General features: G+C 51.9%; 1 protein-coding gene and 1 long non-coding RNA gene across 4 annotated transcripts; one reads left to right on the forward strand and one right to left on the reverse strand.

Annotated features, from left to right (window-relative positions):
- Positions 1–24: 24 nt before the first annotated feature.
- On the reverse strand, positions 25–22,046 carry PDZK1 (PDZ domain containing 1). 3 transcript variants are annotated; one of them, XM_039841395.1, is made up of 9 exons: positions 21,957–22,046; positions 11,032–11,243; positions 10,078–10,318; positions 8,301–8,437; positions 7,284–7,479; positions 4,867–5,063; positions 2,407–2,625; positions 1,197–1,487; positions 25–505 (listed from the first exon to the last, which is right to left on the reverse strand). In XM_039841395.1, the coding sequence occupies exons 2-9, from the start codon at positions 11,239–11,241 to the stop codon at positions 455–457; spliced, it is 1,542 nt and encodes a 513-aa protein (XP_039697329.1). In that variant the 5' UTR covers positions 11,242–11,243; positions 21,957–22,046; the 3' UTR covers positions 25–454. The 3 variants fall into 3 exon arrangements, with proteins under 3 accessions (XP_039697329.1, XP_039697328.1, XP_039697330.1); XM_039841394.1 differs by lacking the exon at positions 21,957–22,046 and adding an exon at positions 21,751–21,943; XM_039841396.1 differs by lacking the exons at positions 25–505; positions 1,197–1,487; positions 21,957–22,046 and adding exons at positions 2,130–2,195; positions 21,751–21,943.
- LOC120585151 (uncharacterized) lies at positions 19,680–21,757 on the forward strand. Its single transcript, XR_005648251.1, has 3 exons — positions 19,680–20,428; positions 20,856–21,060; positions 21,494–21,757. It is a non-coding gene; the product is annotated as an uncharacterized LOC120585151 (long non-coding RNA).
- Positions 22,047–23,919: the final 1,873 nt, after the last annotated feature.

Raw genomic sequence — 23,919 nt, forward strand, 5'->3', positions numbered from 1 at the left:
AAGATTCAAAGCATACCCAAAAGGCACTTTTAAGGGCATTTATTTTAGCAACCACAACATTCTTTAAAAAGCATAAATTGAATTTGCTTATCTGCTCAGATCCTTTAATCAGCAGCTCTCACACACACAGATTTATGAATCATCTTTGGTGCTCAAGGAGTCTACGGAAGGAAGAGAGGTCATCATACAGAGACATGTAGTTAAGTTGATGCTTGAAAGAGATCGCATGAAAAAAATCTGGCTCCCGCCTCAATTTTCCCTCAGTTAACCATAAATAAGCCAGCTGCAGAAGCCGCCCCTGAGACAGAGGGCAACAGAAGACAATCACACGTGCTGAACTGGCTTCACAGGCGTCCTCTGACGGACAGCAAACAGGTGGCAGCTCCTTCCTTGGGAAAGGCTTCCTATTAAATACCCAGAAACCGCTAGCAGCCAAAGCCATCACTCGTTCCGATCACATCTCTGTGTCTTCGGAGTTGGAGGAATGAGAGGCTGTACTGTGGGCCTGTGCAAAGGAGAACAAAGGGTCCGTGAGCAGAGCGAGCATCAGGACGTGGGTGATCTCTTCGAGAGCCGCGTGACTTAAGTCAGGGACGAGAGTCACTTCCCGGAGGCCAGGTGACCTGCTTCTGTGTCGGGCTTCGTTTCCAGCTTGCTGGTTGGCACTCACAAATTTGTTAATGTTTATATTTCTTTTCTGTAAAGCTAGCATAGTACTGTCATTGACTCCCTATAGCGATATCATAGGATTCTTAAGACGGCTAGTTTCTTTGTTAAGCGATTCAGAATATGGTCAATGGCTATGGTCTGAATGTTTGTATCCCCCCCAAAGTCATATGTTAAAATCCAAGGCATTGGGGGCGGGGGGGCCTTTGGGAGGAGATTAGGTCGAGAGGACAGAGCTGGGATCCGTGTCATGAAAGAAGAGGGTGCCCAGACCTCCCAGCCCCTACCCGCCTCTGAGGGCAGAGTGAGAACGCGCCGTCTACACCCCGGAAGAGGGTCCTCACCAGAACCCGAACCTGGTGGAGTCACAATCTCGGACTTCCTGCCTCCAGAAATGTGAGAAATAAATGCTGATGTTTATAAGCCACTCACTCTGTGGTATTTTGTTGTAGCAGCCCAAACACGCACGCACACACACACACACACACACCCGCTCAGTGACAGCACTGGCAGAGTGCCCCGCCACTCACCCGCTCCTTCGCCACAGGCGAGCCCGGCTCCGACTCCGCCAGCGAGCCTTCTGCGGAATCCGGGGCCGCGTCCAGCGGGTCGGCCATGGAGGACACGATCGGGATCTTCTCGGCCTGGAAATAATCGTAGGCCACCTTTCCACAGACTAAGAGCGTGACCTCGTTCCCACTGCTCTGGACTCTGTCCACCACCGTCTCGTAAGGTTCATCCAGCACGTTCACCCCGTTGACTTCGATGACGATGTCCTCATCCTCCAGGCCAGCCAGGTCGGCAGGACTGCCCTGCTGAACCTGCGAACAGAGCTCGAGTCCCACCTCCGAACGCCGGGGAGCGTTGGACTCTGTCCTGCACTGGGGAGGGCGCGGCTGGAGAATCTGTTCCTAGCCCTGTTATTTTCCATCGGGGCACAGAAGCTCAGCGCTGCCCTGCTGCTTTTCTGCTTGTGAAAGCTACAACTTCCGAACTCCAGTGAGCAGCGTCACCGCGGCTGGGTATCACATGTGCGTCTGAGACGTCGAAGGCTTTAGGTGTCACAGGTCCCCCCCCTCCTCCCCAACTTGAGAGCGCTAGGGACAGTCTTGCTGCCGGCCCTGCGGGGCAGGGACTCTACACCGGGCGCACAGACGCCACCAGGCATCCCTCCGGGGGGCCGCTAGTGGCCGTCAGCCACGGTCCTGTCGGCTCACGGGCCGTCTGATTTGGAAGCACAGTGGACCCGTGAACGACAGGTTTGAACTGCGCGGGTCCACTTACCCGTGGGCTTTCCTCAAATACCGTAACTGCCTTTCCTCATGATTCCCTTAATAACATTTTTTTTATTGCAAGCACAGTATGTAATACATGTAACATATAAAATATGTGTTAAGCAACGTTTACGTTATCCATAAGGCTTCCGGTCAACTGTTAGTAGTTAAGTTTTTGGGGGGTCAGAACTCATGCGTGGATTTTCAGCTGCGGGGGGCCCGAGCACCGCTAACCTGCACGTTGCTCAGGGGTCGCTGGAGAGCGAGGTGGGACAGACGTTCAAGAAAAAAGCAGTGAGCTTAGGATGTCCTGGGAGCTATGCGAGAGGACACAGGGCACGACAGCCATCATGGCGCGTGACATAGGCCTTCCATGTGGCCTTTTTCCTACACCGTCACGGACCGGGAGAACTCACACCCTCCTGCCCGGCCGTGTTCGGCGGCTGCCGGAACCAGATCCCCGTACCTCTTTGACGAATGAGCCTGGCTGACCCCGAAGCGCATTTAAGTGGAAGCCGTAGCCCTGTTCGCCTTTCACCAGCCTGCACAGCTTCGGCTTGTGTTCTGCTTCCTCTGTGGCGTCTGGACTGGGGCCGTCCAGAGGAGCAGCGGGAGCCGGAGCCTCCTGGACAGAGCCCTCGGGCCGTTCTTGACTTTGATAGTAGAGAAATGGAGAAAAATGAGCCTTTTGAAAATAAAGGGGGAAAAACATGAATTGTAAGAGTGAGGGGTTGCACTTTATTAAACGCGCTGGTTTAATTTACAAGGTGTCATACGTGAGATGTCTACTTGTGGGCTGTAAAAGTCCTCTGCTCCAACCGGAAAAGGTATAAAGGAGCCGAGCTCGGTCACAGAGTGTCGTGTACAAGCACGGGAACAGGTGCACACGTGCGTAAAGCAAAGGCAGCCCGGGGCGTCCTGCAAGGATCCGAAAATAAGTCACAGGGTCGCTGGCTCCTCTGACTTGGTGATAGTGAGCGAGTCACTGTGAAACGTGGGAATCTGTCCCCTGTTGGAAGTTACACTCACTGAGGGACTTGCCCAGTGCCTCACGCCAAGCAGGTTCGTGTGTGGCCCTTCCCCCTCAGCAAGGTCATGGCCAGAGCTCCTTAAACACATTAAAGTGAAACCAAGACGCTATTTTTATCACTATCTAAAGTACGCATAGGGGTAAGGGGTGCAGGGTGGCGGCCATCCAATGGTCACATGGTATCAAAGATTATTTCCCCTCCAGACCTGCCGTCCTCTGTTTTACTATTTAGTGTTATAACCCTCAGCTGACACGTCTGTCATGCGAAACTCCTCACCATCTTTAAACTCCTTCTAAGCCATCTCAACTCCCAGACCATCCGTGAGAAGCAGCAGTGATGGTCTCGAATACAGAAGAGGCATGGAGCAGGAAACGTGACTAATTCTTTTTCAGAACTAAGGGCTTAGCCAGCCATGGGTCTTAGTTGAGAGAATTAAAAGGATAGGTTTGGATATGGTGAGATCCTGGATCAGCAGTTAAGTTGCTGCCCAGAAGTGTCCAAGACGTGTCAGGTGATGAGTGAAAAATGCAGTAATCGAAAGTGAGTACGATGTGTGCTCTGTCCCCGATCCTCCCGTTCAGAGGCTTGGCCAAGGGCAGACGTGGGGTCCTTCGGTTACCACCTGTCTTACTAGCCACAAGACCGTTTGCTAAGCGAGAGTAGCATCAGCACAGAACCTGCTCGCTACCCAGCTCGGCTAACTTCAGACCTTTTAGTGATATACTTGCCAATGTTCCACATTTTTCTCTTTAAAACGTGGAAAATTATCAGTAACTGATTACATGCACGAATACCTGACATCACGCCCCAAACGAGCACATCAGCTGTGTCCGACAGTAGCAGCTAATCTCGAGGCAAAGTACAGTAACATACACTTAATGAGTTTTCATTCTTCAAATATTGGGTGTCTGGTGTGTTCTAGGAACTGGTGTTCTAGGTGTATTATTCACTAATCTACCTCTTACGATCCAACTCACCTATGCAACTTACTTTGGAGGGAACAGGGAGGAAGAAGATGAGGACAGACATCTTTTTAGATTAGCGTTCTCTCTCAGATTGACCAAAACATTAAAATTATAGTTAAAGCATTCTGTCATAAGATTAGAAGTTGGAAAGGACTCGATGTCATAATCCTCTCTACAGCAGCCGAGCAGTGACCTCTGACTTCTCAATCGTTTCCCCCAGCTGGGAGCTCAGCACTCTGCAGAAGTAGCTGATCACGCTCCTAGCGGCTTCGGGGGGTCCTAAGCCAAAACCTGCCTCCCTACGGCGTCTCTATTGGGTGAAGCTGTGCCCAGAACAACTCAAAAATAAGTCTGCTTCTCACATGGAGTAGCCTTTCAAATTACTACAAGCTGTTTAATAAGCCTTTCTAGGCTTTTACATGGGATCGATGGAACTTGCTGGCCTATAGTTTAAAATTCATTTGGTCCCTGTTTAGGAAACTTAGGGCCGTGTCTGCCTTTTTCCGGTAGTCTACTGATCATGGATTTTTCTCAAGATAACCAAAAGTAATTCTGCAGTTATATTTGCAAATTCTTTCCAAATCTTGAAGCTTAGGACTTAAAACTCACGTGCCAGTCACTTGGCACTCTCCTGTCTCTGCCACCCTGAGGTTCAGTGCAGCCTCAAGGTCATCGTTGTGCCCCTTCCGGTCTGGAGAGCAAAGTGGTCACTTAACCAAGCAGACAGATGATCCAGCCGGCTGAAATCGGCCCTACTCTCATCAGCCGGCACTGGACACCGGTGCTGACACCATGGGCTCGTGAGTGGAAACAGAGGCTACCCGTGGACTGAACAGCATTGGCTCAAAAAAAGGGGTGCCTGAGCCCAGCGTGGGGGCAGACGCAATGGAGCCCGCATAACGCCTGAGCGTGTGGCCCTGCTCCACTTACCAGTCTATACAGCTCGTCCGTCTCCTTGTCCACCACCAGCAGCGAAATCTGATCCCCACCCTTCCTGATCATCTCCACCACGTCGTCGTGACCCAGGGACCCCACACACTCGCCGTTGACAGCCACTAGCAGGTCGTTGGTCTTCAGGCCAGCCACCTCCGCTGGGCTCCCGGGGTCTATGTCTTTGATGACTTGACCTAACCCCACCCCCCGAAATAAATGACGTTATCAGAAAGATCACTGAAAAACTAGGATTTCTGCCGCCCAAAGCGCTGATGAAATAGAGGTAAAAGGCAGGCTGACTACGGGCTCTGTCCCCCGACTGGCATCCTAGGAAGCCCGTGAGCACCCTTCTCCAGCCCCATTCCCTGCTCGGAACTCAACTCCAGGAACAAACCCAGCCATTGGCAACGAAAGGGCCTTAAAGAAAATCATGTTGTTTCTAAAAGGGCCTGGAATTCAATCTTGACAAAATAGCGTACTGAGCATGAAGAGTCAGCAGGTTCCTGGGAGGTCGGTGGGCGAGCCTGGACCCACGCATCTTATGTAGAAGCTGAGCCATAAAAGGCAGGATGGGGTGGGGCGAGCACAAAGAGCAAAACCAAAATATTCAGACCCTAGGAAACCCATGCGGGCATTTTAGTAGCACCCGTGAACGGGTCTGTGTGCACGCCTCGAGGCTGCGTCTTTGGCCTTCCCGTGACTTGAACATCTTCACCGGATGCCGCCGTACGTTCCTTTTTTGTGCCGAGCACTGTTTTAAAGAGCTTCAGTGTTACTTTTCCCACTGGCTGCTGGGCATCTCCGACTGGGTAGCCCAGAGCTCCCTCCCAACGTAATGTATCCCCAAAGCACCCCTCACCTGTCACTTGGAGCACCATCGCCCCCCACTGACACTCAGCCTCTGACCCGCCTCACCACCCACTGCCCGTTCTTGTCAACTGCTGTCTTACGGTGCTACCCTAACATCACAGGCATCGCTTCTCCAGTCCCACCTCCGTAACCCTAAATGCGGTTTGTGTTAGTTCCTGCCTTGAGTTCTACCTAAACTACCAGTTGCTCTCCCTGTCCCTGATCCTTGCCTTCAATACACATCCACCTTCAGATTCACCTTGACGCAAAGTCTGACCAAGTCACTCCCCAGTGCAACAGCATCAGCTTTGCTTTGGAGCTAAACAGACCTGAGTCTGATCCCGGTTATTCCACAGCTAACTATTGACCTTAGATAATCACTGGATCTTCTCTAAGCCCTCCACGTCAGCATTTCTTGCAGAATTATTGGGAGTGACTGAGATGTCTAAAGCCCCCAAAACACTGGAGGCTTAATTTTTTCTTCTCACGCTGCTCAAAAAACTTAACGCCTCACAACTAGAACCAAGTCCAAACTCAACCTGGCGTCGGAGGTCCTTCCCTGTCAATCAAACCGCCCTTCTAACCTGGTTTCCCGCGCTACGCTCTAGATGTCACTCAAACTGCCTGCGCCCCCCTGCTTGGTTCACACAGCTGTCCTTCTGGAATGGCCTTCTTCGTCGTTGCTGTGTCTAGTCCAAATTCCATTCATACTACAGAGCCTGAGCCCAGATGCCACCTCTTCCATGAAGCCTTCTAGCGCCTTCTAGAGAGAAGAGCTGGCTCCAATCTGGAGTTCTACAGGACTTTACCTCCCTCCACTGCCACCTCCCTTTTATTGGGGTGCTTCTCGGTATCTACCTTCAGTTACACGTGTTTCTTATCTCCTCTAGTGATAGGAGGCTCCTTGACTAAGAATTTCTGTCTGATCCACTTGATAGTCTCAAAGGTCCTGAGGATACTTTTTACATAACATGGACCAAATTAACATTTGATCAAGTCAGGTAAATAGATACAGTAAAAAGAAACAGCAACTCCTGTTGTATAACAGTTTACATGGCCTGAACTTATTACATTCTTTCATAGAGTCACCTGCCCTGGGAGGACCTCTGTGCCTATCAGAAAGCCTCCTGGTTCTGTTCGAGTCCCAGGTCCCGCCCCACACCTTGCCTCCAGTCCAGCGTGCCGGGTCTGCTCACACCAGCTCCTGAGAACTGGTTGTGCATAATCTCAACTGTGACATGTTGGTAGCTTGGAGTCAGACACGGTGGGAGTATTTACACCGCAAAAATCAACAAATGCTACGAATAACGATGCTTTTACCCCCCAACCCCGAGAGCCAATTTACCAGCATACTATTGCCCAGCTTCGAAATCCTGCCTTCTTATTCTGCCATGGAAACCTGGGGGTGCCCAGCAGGCCCCAGGGTTGCATGGAAACTGACCCAGCTTTGCTTTCCAGCTTCTTACTGTCCCCCTCGTGCACCTGGTGGGGAGCTGGGGGCTCGTGGAGCTCTGGAGTCAGACCGGGTGGCGACGCTGTGGGCTCCGGCTCTGCCCGCGCCTTACCCTTCTGCTCTGGGCTGCTCTTCAGGTGAAAGCCGTAGCCGCTGCTTCCCCTCTTCATCTCCACAGCCCGGGGCTGGAGGGGCAGGAACTGCAAACTCGCTGTCTCTCGCTCGAACTTTATATTCTGCTCCCTGTGGTGCTTGTCAGTTTCCTTGTCCACCAGCAGGAACATGACACGGCTTCCCGACTTCCTCACCTGCAAGCACACGCACAGGTGAGGACCAGCGTCGGTCTCCAAGAACGATGCTGAGAGAGAGGACGGTTCTGGACAGAGGGACCGAGAGTCTAGATTCAACAGAACACACGGGACGGAGGGCCCGGGTTTCAGCTGCCACGCTCTTTCCTGCCACCTCACTGGTGTTTATCTACCTCTGCTGCCACGGCTCTCGTTTACCCTTCGTTAGGTGTGACCTCGCCCACACCGATGCCAACTGAACCCAAGTGTGAGCTGGAATTCGGCAAACCCAGAAAGGTACTCAGGCGAAGGCTGGAGAAGGAGTTTGGAAAACAAAAGAAAGTCAAGGCCTACTTCGAAAGATCATTCTACCAAGAGAAGAGAAGGTCGGTCAGTTCTCAGGGGTCCACATGACCTCAGAGGAAAACCTCGGCGTGTTCTCCATGAGTCTGGAACGATGCTGGACATGAGAGGGGTGGGGGCCCCGGGTACTCCCCGTATTCCTCGCCACAGCGTTTATGCCCCGAACCTTTCAGTAACGTGGGCTCAACACTGATCTATTCTAAATTCGGAGGGGGCTCCCAATCAGGCCCACTCAAGATCCAAAAGATGAAGTTAGTGGCTCTCGAAACCCCTTTTCTTCAAGATGACGTGAAACGAGCGAAGGCCTTCGACCCCGTTACCAACACTGCTCACGGCACTAGCGAGTCTGTTTGCTCTCAATACAAAGGGGCCACTTCCCATCATTATAGTCACGCCCCCCGCGTCACAAACCCCGACTGCTCTCTTCCCGCCACCTCCAACCAGAGCAGAGGTGAGGAAAGCAGCCCTTCGAGACGCACCTTTTCAACCACCTCCTCGTGGGTGGCGTCCTCTACGTTCTCTCCGTTGACCTCCATCACGTGGTCGTCGGCCAGGACGCCAGCCTTCATGGCCACGCCCTGAGGCGTTATGTCCGTCATGTACACGCCCTTTTTACCTGGAAGAGTAGGGGGCGGATGCAGAAAGTACAATGGTAAAAGGTTTTCTCCCAATAATGTAAAACTAGAACTTTCAGTTTTAGGGTTAACTCAAAGAGCCTGGCTCCGGATCTGGACCTGCGTGCAGAGCTCCTGGCTGAGCTCGACGCAGCCATTGCTCAGTCGTCGTTGATTCGAATGGAATTTCTGAGCCCAACTCGATGCGAGGAAGGACCCGCAGGTGGCACCGGCCTCTTGAACCAGAAAGTACCAAACCATGCTCATGTGTCACGCTCCCTTTGCTTTCGTAGAATTAGAAGGCATGCACTCCGTTCTGTCCTGGTTAGTTAGCACTGTCACCAATGATCACAGACCGACGGATTCGACACATCTCACTCACGCGAGCGAAAGAGGACGGGAAGCTTACACACGAACGGTCTGGGTCAGACGGCGCTGTGACTTCAGTGCTTCTTAAAAGAATGCTGTCAATCCTTTCAAGATATTAATATCCGGTCTAAGCAAAAGGTTGCCGTATAATGACCAGATAAATTATTTGTAAGGAATAACAGTAACTTAAACTCTGCTTCCTTAAACACAACATTTATATATTCGTCACGAAGGAAACGTTTTCTTCATAAAGCTAACCGAAACCATTCATTCACCATGGACGTTAGCCCAAGGGCCAAGTGAATAGGATCTGAATTATGATGATTTTTTTCCATGTTTCTGATAACGGACTTCTAAGCAATGCCAAGCTGCCCTCGACCACCTACACCACCATTGTGTTTAATTGGCAAACTTGAGAAATACCTCTTACAGCTAGTTCGTATTTCTTGCTGCAGTAAGTAAGCCGTGGACACTAGTTTATGCTTCCTATAGGTCCGCTCTTAATCACTCACCAGGAGATGGCCCGCCACCAGTGGCTCCAGTCCCCAAAGGGGCAGCATTCAAGGTGGAACCCCAGGGCCAACAGCTCTCACAGTTTCCAACCTTGGTCCCGGAGAAGCCATTACAGAAACCATGGTCAGCCGAGCACAGGTCAGCCTGCACCTCTGAAATTCTAGAAGCCGAACTTCTAGTGCTTCCTGGGGGTCCGGACTTTTCAAATCACTGTGTACCTCTCAGCTTGAGGTCAAGGTCACACCTCAGAGTGATGCGGGGCCACGGCTAAAGGTATGATTTAAATGTCACAGGAGGTGGAGACTTTTGTGGTGTCCTCGGCAACTCTGACAGTTGTGCCTGACACATCACTAGGTGCTCGAGAATGTGTTGAATAAATGAGTGACCACCTGGGCACAGAGATGAACCGAGCTACCTATTAATCAAAAGCTGTTATGAAGAACCTCCTTTTACTGGCCTCTTATTCTCCATTCTCCTCTCCACCCTCACACTAAGGAAGCTGGAGGAGAATAAAGAAACATCGACCCTCGAAGCTTCTGACCTCAAGGTCAAGAGTGCCCAGTAACCACCCCCCACACACACACTGCTGTCCAGTGTCTTGACCTCTCACTGCACAGTTGTGCGAGGCAGGGCTGGGGCCGGAGGGAGAGAGTGCAGCTGCCTCGGAGAGCCATAGCAACTGAAAAGTTAGTCAAAGAAGTCATTAATCACCGTCTTCCTTCGGGAAAGCTGGCTGTCCATGCCCCGCCCGCAGGCTCACCTTGGACAGTCTTCAGAGAGAAGCCGTAGCTGCTGCCCTCCTTGACCAGGTAGCAGAGCCGAGGCTGGGTCGGAGTCTGGGTCCCTCCGTTCGCCACGGGACTCGGCGTCTTGCCGTTCGCGCTCGGCTCCTGGCCCAGCTCTTTCAGGTCTACCTTGGTTTCCATGGCTTTCTCATAGGAAGTCCCATCCAGAACGAGCAAAGTCACCGAATTCCCGCTCTTTCTGACCAGATCTACAACCTAAGAGGAAGAAGGGAAGAGATAACTTTAACCAATCAGCCTCTATCAACCGCCCGAGAGGGATGCTGGCTGATTATCTGGCTGATTGATTACCTGGCCCTGGAGATTCCGATAGCCGATCCCCGACACCCAATCAGCAGGGGGGACCCCAGTCCTCCCGAGAGCCAGGTGCCGATTAGGATGAGCCTCTAGCACTGTAGGAACGGAGAGTGAGACCCAACCCCAGCTCAGGCGACGCTTATGAGGACTGGTCCTTTCTAGGGACGAAGGCCTCCGAGAGCACAGCAGGCCCTGCCAGGTCCATGAAGACAGTGACCACGTCGGGGCAGGTAGGCCTGGGGCAGGGGCAGACTCCCGTGTCACTGCACGGACACACTAGCCGGCTGAGTTCTCCGAGCCTCCACCTCACGCCTGTGAACTGCTGATACGTACCTCGGGTTGTAACGAGGATTAACAGATAATATGAAATTGCCTAGCACAGTTCCTGGCATATAGCAATGCATTTTCAACCTGACGCTATTTAAATCTAGCCATCATTTTTACAGTTCTTTGGTAAGCGTGGGAGGTTTGATTAGCTGGCAGAAAAGTACGGCCACGAAGGCTTTCCCGCCTGGCCCGCGGCAGCCAGGAAAGCTCCACCGACACCAGAAACAATGAGCAGCAACGTGAGGATGGGCAGATCCTGGAGGAAGTGCCACGTGTGTCCCGTTCACCTGCATATGCTCTTCCTTGTCCACGAAGACCCCGTTGATTCTAAGAACTCTGTCTCCGTCCTGGAGGCCAGCCTTCTCTGCTGAGCTGCCCTTCTCAATGACCCGGACCAGGTGGCCATCGGTGTCCTTCTCAATTCGCAGGAAGAAGCCGTAGTGTTGCCCTTCCTGTTTAGACAGCTTACACTCCCGGGGGTTGAAGGTGGAGGCCATTTCTGTGATGAAAACCAAATGGATAGATCCATGGGAGAGGAAACGTAATTGGAGTGAGAACCTTGTCCTCCATCCCCTAGAATTCTCCTGATCACGACAAATCCAGACGGTTTGGGGAGCAATATTAGGGGTAGGAGAGGCCACCTTCCAGGACTTGCTAATGATTTGTCAATCTGCTCCCCAAGGATAACCGTTTTACTTGAGTCTCAGATGCATGTATTTGGGTGGGTACTAGACACAGATGCTTGAATTTCAATAGCTCCAAGACCAAATTCCTCTTTGTCCCCTGACCTAAAGAAATTAGGTCCAAATGCGTGAACGAAGATTTTTAAGAAAATACGATCCCACTTTCATTCAAATATTTGAAGAGCCTGGCAAGTTCTGGGCCCTGGGGATAAAGGCGTAGACAAAACCAACCCACACTTTTTGCCTTTTGTGTCAGGGAGGACGTAGTTTTACAGTGACAGGTGGCGAATGACCTGCCAGGAGAGGAGATGGTAACGGAAAGCCTCGGGAGCAGGGAATGGGGTGGGAGGAACGACAGCTCCGAGACCTGAAGGATTGTTAGGAGTTAGGGGAGGCAGGGCAGACAAGGAAGACCGCAATTGAAAAACAGAGCGGCCAGGCCTCCGAGCTGGCCGGATGCATCGCGGATGAGATAGAAAAGTGGGTTTCCAGGCCCAGAAGTTCTAGTCAGAGCCGGGTAGGGATACCCGAGGATTCCCAGGGCCTCGTCAGCTTTCTCCCCTCGAAAACAGGGATTTAAAAAGATCACACGGGCATAAATGCTCAGAAGCCTGCCCGGTGCGGGGGCAGGGTAGGAATGAAGGGAGCTTAAAGCCACGTAGCTCATCAAAACTCCACGATCCCCTGAGAAACATGCGCGTCTCAGGGTCAGGGGGAGCCTGACGAGAGTACAAAGCATTTCCCAGCACAAAAGTGACCTCATGGTGACAGCAGGGCTACTGGTGTAACGCCTGCGCGCTCCCAGAGAGGCTTTCGTAAAGGAATCCCGAAGTCGCTGTAGCTCAGTCGCGATGCAGGCCGGGGAAAAGCGAAATCTTCTGAGAAAGGAAAAAGAAATGACAATCGCTGGAGAAATGAAGTCGGCACTTCGCGATTATAGGATCGTCATTTCTCGCCCCTGAAATCCTGCGAGTTGCTCCGTCCGCCAAAGGCACCAGGCGCTTCCGTTTGAGGAAACAGGTACACTAGTCGGTGGTGTAAATCTACAGACCGTCACAGAAAAATCACGTCATGGTTTGAGAACGCTGTGTCAAGGTCATACATTATCTCATTGAGTCTTCACAATCACCTCACGGTTCGATTCTAAATCCTAGCTGCCCCCAGCCCGATTCACACATCAGGTAGGATTTATAAAAATAGATGCTTAGAAAGCCCTCGGACCTACCCGCTCAGAATCCCCAGGCTTGAAACCTAACCGTGAGCATTTTAAAAATCCCCTTTGCTGCTTCTAACAGCCCTCCCCTCCCCTCAGGCTTGGGATCATGCCCTCATGGGAAGGAGAATGTCAAGGTCAGGTGAACTGTTAACAGCCACCCTGAGCCTGCCTTTACTCAACTTGAGAAACCAAGGTGACAGCCTGGTTAGGAGAGGCCGTTGGTCACCCTGTTCCGTCCTCAGTGTCCAGCTCTGCCCACAGTCAGTGCACTGGCCAACAGCATGGGAGCGAGTGGCAGCCTAAAGTCTGTGCCTTGTGCCTCCTCCCCAAGTTCTAGTTCTAAGTCAGGCAAACTTAAGAGTCGAGCAGATGAAAACAACCTTTAATAGCCCCCATGGGCTCTTTATCCTATGAATTAAAACTGACAGGCCACTCCTCACCCCCAAACCTATCTGCCTGAAGAGCTGAGGCCATTCCTCCCCTCCCTCAATCCTGTGGGTGGAGGCCTAGCCCCATCCTTGTCTAAGGCCCGACCACTCACCCCGTGAATCTCCCAGTCATCCCACAAGGCCGAATGAGAATGCCGCTTGCCAGCTCTCCCTCACATTCATGCTCCCTACCGACCTCTTCCCTCCCTAAACAGTTAGCTTCTTCAGTTAGCACAGAGCGGTGAAGTTTAGGATCATGAACATTGGTCTTTCGACTTTCTACAATAAGTCTACGGAACACCAAGAAGCCTTATTACCCCAAACCTGATTTTATCTGCTCACGCCACAAATGTTCACCTCACACTTAGATGCAAAATAGTGTTAAGTGCTCGATGGGGTAAAGTAAAACACCACCTCTATTCTCGAGGGACTTTAGGGTGAAGGAAAAGCTTTAGTACAAAAAGACCTACACTGTGAGACAAGGGAGGGGTTCCCAAGTGAGGCAGGACTGTGTTTAGACCTTGACGACAGAGGGGTAGGTACAGAAACCTCAGCAGGTGCAGAAGAAGGAAGAGAACATTTTAGGCACGGAATAGCGTGGACATCAGGGGCGGAGGTGGGCGAGTTTGGAGGGAGGGTCGATGAGACAAACACCCAGCGTGACTGAAGAACCACCAACAGGCGGGAATTCCCGGGTGACGAATTTGACCGTAAAGGTCTTGACCACCAGTAGCCCGAGGGGTCTGGCCTGAGTTTGGGAGGCAGCAGGCAGCACCCAAGGCTTATAAGCAGAGGGCTTCAGGAATGGTAGGTGGTATGGCCTGAAGCAAAGACACACGGGAGGGAGGCCAGGTAAGAGGCTGTCGTAACAATCCTTCTCGCGTGCAATAAAGGGCCCGACCCAGCGTGGCAGCCGTGAGAATATACACAGGTGACGGGTAGAAGAACCACGGTGAGGACTCAGACAGACTGCACTAAGCCTTCAGGCCTGTTCCCTCAGACTTCTCCATGCAGAGATGACCTCAGACGGGACAGGTACGACAACACGGATATCCAAAATATGTATTTACACTGCTCATGACTAGCGCCCAGGAGGTAGAGCAGGCCCACGGCCCCAGGCAGCGTCAGAGCCACGGGGCCATTACTCCCTACTTACGGCTGACTGCACTCACACGTGGGGGCACGTGGGGGCAGGTAGCCCTGTTGGGGTCTCACGGCCTCAGTCACAGAGGGCAGATGTATGGTTAAGTCTTCTGAGGCCACAGCACATTCGAATGCAGCTGTGCTTTGGGCTCCTCTCAGCTCTGAGCTGCAAGAATACTCTAATTCTATAGCCATCGTCCCATTCCGTCTGCTCCTCCCTGAGGGGCAGCTGTGTACTTGCCCTGAATTTATCACCTTAGCTCAGTTTTGCTCTACTAACCAACCCTGACATCGTTCCTGCTTTAACCCCTGGACTACCCTTCTGTTATGGACCGGATCGTGTCTCTCCCAAAGTTCGCATGTTGAAGCCTTAACCCCAAGGTGACTGTTTGGTGATAGGGCTCTATAAAGAGATAATTAAGGTTAAATGATATCATAAGGGTGGGTCTCTAATCCGATAGGTCTGGCATCCTTATCAGAAGAGACACCAGCAGTACATGTGCACAGAGAAGAGGCCGTGTGAGGGCACAGCAAGAAGGGGAGAGGCCAAGGAGAGAGGTCTCGGGAGAAACCAAACCTGCTGACACCTACATCTGGGACTTCTGGTCTCTGGACCCGTGGAGAAATACATTTCCGTTGTTTAAGCCACCCGGTGTGTGGCATTCTGTTATGGCAGCTAGGAGACTAATACATCTGAGTAATGCAGCCCACTCGGGCTGGCTGTTGCAAAGGGAAGGGGTCATGCTTTGGTGAGTGGCCGAAAAGCGATGTCATTAAACGATGGCGTACCCGTGAGGCATGAGGCGGCGAAGTCAGGTTGGGACAGGTTTAAATCAGAGGACTTGGCAGGACACCCTGCAGTAGACAGAAGTGTGGGGCTGGCGCTCAGGAGATGAGGGCCTCGAGTCTGCGCAGCAGGGCAAGGCGAAGCCCAAGAGTGAAATGTGGAAGGAAAAGGGCCAGGGATAGAGCCTTGGGTGACTGACATCCATATCTGGGCGACGAGAAGATGAGGCCGAGAAGAATAAGCAGAAGGCTGGGATTTCACGGTGTAGCCAAACACAGTAAAGAAGAATTTTAAGACCGGATGGTTCACAAGGCAAGAGGTAAAAAGGATGTACACAGAAAATGCCGCTGAGTTGAGAAAATGGAAGCCCAAGATGGATAAGGGACTAAGAAACAAGTGGATAGTAAATAGCAGGGACAATGAATATAGTACGTCTTAGAATAGATGATTGAGAGAGTTGAGAGAGCAGCTTGAGGGGAAAGCAAAGTTGTTGGATGGTTTTATTTCTCGTGTTAAGAAACTGTCAGCATGTTTGCATATCCGAGGAATGATACGGGCGGGCATAGGAAATGGGTTTAGCCTTGACGAGAGGGACGACTTCCACTGGGACAAGACAGAAGAGGACAGAGGGAAATAAGGTCACTTACCTCAGCTTCAGTCTCTCCTGCAAAGTGGTTGAGACAAATCCTGAACTTTGAGAAAATGGACCAAAATATCCAGCGATAAGCCAGTGAAGCTGGCCAGGAGAGCACTGGGAACCAGCCCCGGCTTAGCACCCGGGGACAGCTGCTGCGAGGAAGTAAGACGTGCCGGATTGCCCGATTTCTTAAGAGAACCTGGAGATCTAGATTTATGCAACATGTCCCCCATTTTAAAGAGCCGACATCTGTTCCAAAGGCTCAAGTAACTCCATCTGGACTAAACAGAATTGAGCCTCCTGAGCTGGCAGTTTATGAGCACTGGCAAAAAGGGTTCCGAAGAGCCACAGTGTGTTTCACTGCAATGAGTCCACAAACCGAATAAAAATGTCTAAGGAACAACTAAGGTCAATTACACAGTCTCTCCTGAGACAGATAGATAGATGATCGACCTCACGAATTCACAGCAGACCAATGAGCGTGGTTCCTCACGGCTCTCACGCTGAGAATAGAAGGCGAAAGCGGTAACTTCTGCCCCAAGTTGGGGTTCGACATGTTATACAACAGAAGGCCAGGGGGTGAGGACTTCTGTGTTCACCGTTAGCACAGAGCTGGAGCGTCACACTGTGCGGCCCACGTGAACGGACAGGTCAGAGAAGCCAGGAGGACAAGACAGGCAGCGTTTGAGGGATCGGCTCAGCAGGATGAATGGGGAGGGGGAAAGAGAAGGGACTGAGGGGACAGTTTCAAAAATTAAGTGGTTGACACAGAAAAGGTCATCGTAAGAATCTTTAGAACAGAGTGACTTCCGGTAACGAAAAATCTAAGCGGCCGTGTGGGTATGTGGCTGATGTGAAGAGAATTTGCATGTTTACTTCCATCGTCCCCTGGCATCCTAGTCGGGGTAAAGGACCTTGGAAAGAACAAGTTTTAGAGCTAAACCCAGTTTTTAATCCTGATGTCACCAGGTGCTAGCTGTGAGAGCATGGGCAACTTTCTTAAATACGAGCTAAAGACAGGTGAACACCCGCAATAGGAAATGCATGTGGACACGGTGAAGATTACTTAAGATAGAACATGTGCAGCGTCTAAACTCAGTACCTGGAGCAGAGAAGCCCAGTCACGCACGCCATCGTCCCCGTCCTCCGGTGGGAGGCCTGGTGTAATGGGAATCCTGTTTTCTGGGAGGACATCTGAGCGGCGTTCCTGCCTTTTCAGAGCTGAAGAGATTGGATGACGGACTAGGGATGGGCAGGCACCTTGATTTGCAGATCAGAGAGTCTCTGTCTACACATTCGCCGCCCTCTGCAAAGTTAGTTTCTGCTGCTGAAGAGTCGGGGCTGGAGATTTTGTTCCCCATGAAATAAAGCTCAAATAATAAACTCAGATTTCCCTGAGCCCAGAAGCATCATGTATACCTGAAAGCTAGGGAATTATAAAAATTTTTTTAAAAAGCACCAAATGCTGTGTATCAAAGAAATATAAGATTCCATGGAGTGTTTCTAGAACTTCGAGACTAAGCTGGCCAGAGTCCCAACACCTGGGCAGGTGAGCTCTAAGAGGTACGAGCCCGAGGTACAGCAGCAAAGGGACCCAAGAAACAGATAAGAGCGGAGAAGGCGGTAGGAGGGAAGAATTACCTTAGGGAGATTTCTGGCCCAGGTAGCCATGGTAACCAGGGACCAACTAGTGGACCGGCTCACTCAATAGGCAGCGTCACCAAATTTCCAAAAGATGAGAGAAAGGATGTGGGATAAACTGCATTGCTTGGAAGCCGAAAACAAAAGGGGGCTGTCATCGGTGAGAGCCAGGCGCAGATGACGGCCATCAGGAAAGGAAGAGCCCAAGGAGCGTCTTCTTTGCTGACCTCCCGAAGGCCAGATGCAGTGGGGTTACTCCATAAACACAGCGAGCCTCTGGCGTCAATCACCCCATCTCCTACGAGTCCCACCGTCTCAGCTAACAGCACCTCAGTGATGCAGCAGGATCAGAAGGCAAAGAAAACGGCCTCTCCTCACGAGGCATTTACGTAACCAGCCCTCGAGCCGCGGAAAAACCAAACGGCAAGAACAGAGCAAGAAAGCCCGTGAATCATATTTAACCCTAATGACTGTGACTACGGAGGGATATCTGAGTATACAGTCCAGGATGGAAGCGGAGAGTAAGTGATTCGTCTCGTGGAGGCCCGAGGGGAACAGAGGGCAACATTCCACCTGAACGTGGCACTGAACTCCGTGCTGGTTCATAAAACACCCAACTTCAGTGCGGAGAGAGCGACGTTGCCGGAAGCTCGACCAGGCCTCGGGCCCTCGTCAGAAAGGCTGCTCCTCCGTTTGTACGCATGGGTAAAGCGTGAGACAACCAACCGCTAGACTTTTACTGGAAAATACAATTGGCGGAGACTGGCGATGTTAAATCAGCAACTCTAGACAGGCCTGGAATTCCCCACGGCCATCAGCCCTGACGAGGGCTTCCAGCCCAGCACCCAGCCTGTCTGCCTACTCTCTGAGCCTCGGCAGCCGCTGTTGCTTCCAGCGGCATGAAAGGGACCCGGCTGTACCTCCGCTGGTACCGACAGATGTCTCGAGCAAGGAAGAAATAAAGGCAACTCAATTTCATCCTTCTCCAAAACTGTTTTACCTAGGGCAGAGCCTATATCGTGGCTGCAGATAACATATCGAAGGCTGCCTGGATTCCTCCTTTGAAAAGCGAGACCTGCGGAAATTCAACAACTCAAGTTATTAATTCTAAACAACTAGTATCGAAAACAGAAGGCTAAGTGGGGCCCTAAAACATGAATTTGCTCACTGTACTGCCCCACCGTGATAGCTACTGTTCGGGCTTAGCCAGCAAGAGATTTCAAACGTGGGAAGTTAGTGAAATGCATTCCATTTAGAGTTAGGTGGAGAACAATGATCGAGAAGCCCAGGGCGGAATACTTGTTTCTGACAGATGACAAGGAATGGAATCTGTTTATCTCAAAGATCATCTGGCCCGCTGGTACCAAGTACCGCCCGGCTATCTATCGTGAACAATACTTTGTCCTATATGGCAGGACTCTGGGCTGGAGTTCAAAGTCTTTCCCACTTTACTGGCTTATCTGAGAGCTCTGCGGGCTGGGAGAGAGATGGACTTGAAATTGTGTGGAAACCCAGATGCCCCCACGGAAAGATCCCTGAAAATAGCCGAGCCACCCCGAGAGCCGGCTGGAGCCAGGCTGTTCCCCCGCAATTGGCACCTTGTTTTATAAGATCCTCTGAACTTGCATTTCCATCGCTGGCTCTTTTTTTTTCATTATGTACCAGGTCCTCCCGCCTCCAGCCTCTCCCCGTCCCCGCCTCAAGGCAAACTCCTTATCTGGCTCTCACCATGTTAGTCTCTAAAAACTCGTTCAAGACACAAACTCCAGACTCCTGGCTCAGGTTTTGAGGTTCGGCATAACCCAGCCCAATGTCAGTCTCCTTAACTCCTCAGCAGACGCCACTCCGGCCCGTGTGTGTTCGTCCACGCTCAGCCTGCCCTCTGCTCAGGCCCCATGCTCTGTCCGAAATACCATCCGCACTCTGGTTACTTATTCATAGTAGGTCCTAAGCAAACATTTTTTCCAAGTGAATGAATTCAAGGCCTACCCATTTTCAAGGCTCAGTTCAAATATCAGATTATCTCCAAATTCTTTCCTGACCGCCACGGTCTGAAGGTATCGCTTCATCCTCTGAATTTCAAGTATCATTTACAGAATCGGTAAGTTATACTTAGTACCTACGATGGGGCAGGTACTGAAGCTCCAAGCACCAGCCAAAGCACCTTTTATGAGTTCTCATTTAATCTCATTGGTCCATTTTACAAGAAAAGAGTCTGAAAAGTTGGTTTCCCGTAGTTATTTAGAGAAGCAGAACCTGGATTCAAACCCAGCTGAGTCCAGGCTCCTCCCACCATCTCCCCAGCCTCCCTGTTCTGTAAGCTGGGAAGAGGAAGGCATCCAGACAAAAGAAATAGTGAGTTTGGGAATGGGGAATGGTTCCAAATGCCTAGAAAACAGGTATATGTTGAAAGGACTGTAAAGGGCCTTAGACTCGGTCCTGCAGATTACAGAGGCGCTTCAGTGTTTATGTTGTGTGAGGCTTGGAGCACGCCCTCCCTAGCTGCCATCCAGTGGGCTAGGGGCTGCCTTTCCTGCTTATCAAAACCCCTTGCCACAGCCTGGGCTCCTTCCCTCCCTGGGGTCGTGCCCCTCACAAAGCTGTCTGAAGATCATCAGAATAGTAGCACTTCAGGTGTGCTAGACCCGAGCTCATTCCCCCACCTGCTCCTCGCAACACTAGGAACTAGGTTCTGCGATGCCCACCTGACCGAGGAGGAATCAGGTTTAGAGGAAGAACACGTCTGCTCCAGATGCAGGCTTGCCGTCCCAACACCCTGCTCTTAAACATTTAACCATGACAACCGGGCAAAGAGATGGGAGAAATCTGGGCACGGGTCCCTCGTGAAGGACCAAGGAGAGGAGTTGCTGAGATCTTGAGGAAAATATGTCTAGCTCGAACTTGCTGATCTCATCAAATTCCTATGCAACAGATGTGAAAGTCATGTGAACCAGAGATGCCCATTCCCACATGATCAGACTTGGACCTCGGAAGACCTGAGAGTCTCGGACTTCTTCAGCCTCTTAGAGCAGCTTATCAAACACGCCGATTCTCTGCCTGCAGCTCCTTCTCTGCCACTAACTTGCACTTACTCAAATACCTAAGCATCTACTCTCTGCCAGGTGTTCTAGGAGCTGGGATGACAGCAGGTAACACCAAGGATGAAATCCCCGCTCTCTTGAAACTAAACTTCTGGCAAAGGCGGCACATGCAAAGTAAACGATTTCTGACGACAGAGGCTATGAATGAGGAGATAGGTGAGGGGGGTTGGGAGTGGAGAGGGGAGGCTCATTTTAAAAGCCTCTCCTGGGGAGGTAGCATTTGAATTCATATCCAAGTGACAAGGAGCCAGCCTCCAAAACTCTAAGATCCATTACACTTGGTGGGCTGAATAGAACGATTGCGATCATCTAGTCTCAACTCTAGATGAGCAAATAGAGGCTGGACGAGATCAAAAGATGGGACGAGGTCTCCCAACTGACCGCAAGGCTGTTTCTCCCGCTATCCGCCTTGGATGCGGCATTTGAAATGTAGCGCCTTTGTGTTCCTACTCGAACACGTAGTTGTCATTTTCAGGACAGCCTTCAGCAAAAGGCTTTAACAGATGAAGTGGAGGCTACAGCTGGCTAACGGACTTGTCTAACAGCCTGCCACCAACAACTGAGTCAAACCTCCAGTTTCCTTCTGCTGGACGAGAAGCATCCATCTAGCCAGGGGTCCGTGAGCACAAGACATCATCACTAGCAACTTACGGTGCAAAGAACAAGCAAAAGAGTCAAAGGTAAGAACGATTTACTTAGTCATAACACACAAACTCAAAGTCCCCGAGTTATTTGCCGCAGGAAGGGACATGTGACTCCAGGCGACTGGAGAACCGTGACCTGAGCCCATCAGCCTCCGGGATCCCGGAATGAGAGCGTGCTGGGGGCAGCCCCGCCACAGGGCCTGGAACTACAGAGGGATGTGTCCTCACCGAGCCAGCCGCTCAGGGGTTCCCCTTAGCTGACGAGTCCTTACGTGAAAGGGACCCCTCCGCTTAGGAAGGAAGCGGCTGGTGGTGCAGGAGAATCGCCTGGGTGAGTGCCACAGCAAGGCTCCCCCGGACCCACACAAGACTCAAACAACCAGACGCTCCAAATGGTAGAGCCGGGAGATCTAATCTACCTTTTCAGATCCAGCTGGCGTAGCAATCACTGTGTCTCCCCCTTTCCCAGTGGTCTATAACAGGATGAAAAGAGGAAGGATGCCCGTGTTCATGATCCGGTGGGAAAGTTTCGTTGAATCCTCGAAGAGAAGCTCTAACCCCCAGAGCCCTGCGTAGTGAGAAGGCGGGGCACCTCCCCTGTGACCCACGAGGTCTGTCTGCGGCCTCAGTCCCCTGGCTGCACCTCAAAGCCCCAGGCAACCCTGGGAAAACTGCTCCTGCGGATCAGTCCACGGATGGATCCCGCTTTGCGAAGCAGATCCTTACCTGCAAGACGCGGGCCAGCGCGAGCAGAGAGAACCTTGGAGTCGTCCATCCCCCCCACACCCCCCAAAGGGGCCTTGGCTCCTTCCCCACGGGCCTCTCTGCTGCTCCGGACGGCCAGCCGCGGCTCAGGAAAGGAGCGAGGAGAATGGAGGAGGTGGTGTGGGCCGGGCAGCCGGGCCGCAGCGGCCGCGAGAGTCGGCTCTTACCTGGACCCGCAGAGGAGCCGCTGGGCGCTCTCGGAATGCACTCTTCGCTGGCAGCTGCAGTCTCGAGCTCACTGGACTTTGAACGAAGATTGATTTAAAAGCTGATGTATTTAACAGGGACGCATGGTTGGAGTTCAAGTAACCTCTGACCTGCTTCCTACCAACAGGCTGGGCTCCAAGCTGGGCAAACCCAAAAAGCCCTTGGCAGACCCCACGCACGGTACTCCAGCCGCACGGTACTCCACCCCCCCAGAAAGGGGGAAGGACAGCCAGGGAGGGGGCAGCTCTGCCCCTCGGTTCCCTCCCTTCGCCAGATGCCTTGGTCACACTCAACTAACACCCGACACCTTCGGAGCCTCCCCTGTCTCCGATCCAAGGTCAGGGCTGAAGGTCGCCTGAGCATCCTCACACACTGAGGTCTTCCTGGGGAGCAGTAATCTGTGCCACCCCCAGCAGCAGAAGAGCAGGAGGCCAGTGAGCCCCGTGAACGGAGCAGAGTCCTCACGGGCCACCCTCCCTCCCGCCCGTGGGAGCCGAGCACAGAGCCGGGCTCTGTCGCCCAGGCCCCCGGCTCTCCGTGCCCTCCCCCTCCCGCTCACCTGTCTCTGTTCTCAAGTGCCTTCCCCTTCCTCACCCAGAGCCTCTCTGGCAAGCGTGGCCGGGTAAGTGAAAGGCGCTTCCACGAGCCACCTGGGCAGTGTGGGGGTGCCCCACTCTCGGCCGAGCCCCGGCCAGGACCACAGCAGATCCCTATCAGCAGCACCCACACAGGCGGGCAGAGCGGCCAGCTTCTCGCTGACCTGAATCCTCGGCCCACACGGGGAATCGGGGCAAGAGATTGCTCCGGGCAGTGAGGCAAAGCCAGCCACGGGCTGAGGAGGGGGTGGCTCCCCTCCTCCACCCACGCTGGGCTGGCCGCTGGTCTTCACTAGGCCTTGGCTGCCCCCCACAAAGGCGTGGCCCAAGCAAGGGGGTTGATGGTTGAAAATGCTAAATCCCTAAGCAACTAACTCGACTCAGGTCATCCCCACCTTGACGCTATAAATCTTCCGAAGTGGAAGAGAATGGGAACACCTGGGCTGAAAGTCAGAACACCTGGGCTCAAATTCCGACTCCGCCACTCCCCACGTGTTCGATCCACAGCGCTTTATGTTTAACTCTGAGGCTCGCCTACCCCTTCACCATCTGTAAACAGCCGTTATTTATATTGTTTTCAGAAATTTACTTTTTATAGAGTCAAAGTTTCTCCCACAGGTTCTGATGGCTCCGTCTGAGCTGCATGAAGCTCGCTCTTTACCTACACGGCAGCCCTTCAAATACCGGAAGGCGGGTTTGTCCCCGACGAGCCTCGTTCCCTAAGATGGTCCACCTACGCCGCGACGTCAAGATGCTCGCCCTGGACGCCAGCCGATTCGTCAACGTCCCTCTTAAAATCAAGCACCTAAAGGGGAAACTTTTTCTTACCTTTGCTTTGAATTTTTGGGGGGTTTTCTTTGTTATCATGCCCTGGGAAACTTTAAAGTGAGAACTGTTCTATGTCTTGAGTGTGGGGGTGGCTAAGTTATTGTCTCTAATTAGCAAATTTCACCAAACTGTACCCCTAAAATAGGTGAATTATCCTGCATGTAAATAAGATTATAATTTTTAAACTAAGTAGCCTAAGTCAGTAAAATTTATTCTCGAGACTTCTAAAATAAGAAAAAGAGAGAAAAAAGCCTGCAGTGGAGCTTACACGTCACTCCCAGTAGAGATACTTCTCAGACCCAACCTCCGTCCCAGCACAGATGGAATAAACAGCCACAAGCCTCCAGACTGGAAATAGAAGAGGCCTTGAAATTCAGAAACGGCGTTGGTTCCATGTTAAATACAAATCAGCAATTTTTTAAAATGACAAAACCCTTTCCCGGTGGAATGTTGAATTGAGTGAGATTTGCCCCTACTAAAATTTGGATTTTAAAAAAAA

Source organism: Pteropus medius, unplaced genomic scaffold, assembly GCF_902729225.1.
Source record: "Pteropus medius unplaced genomic scaffold, Ma_sr-lr_union100, whole genome shotgun sequence".
NCBI lineage: Eukaryota > Metazoa > Chordata > Mammalia > Chiroptera > Pteropodidae > Pteropus > Pteropus medius.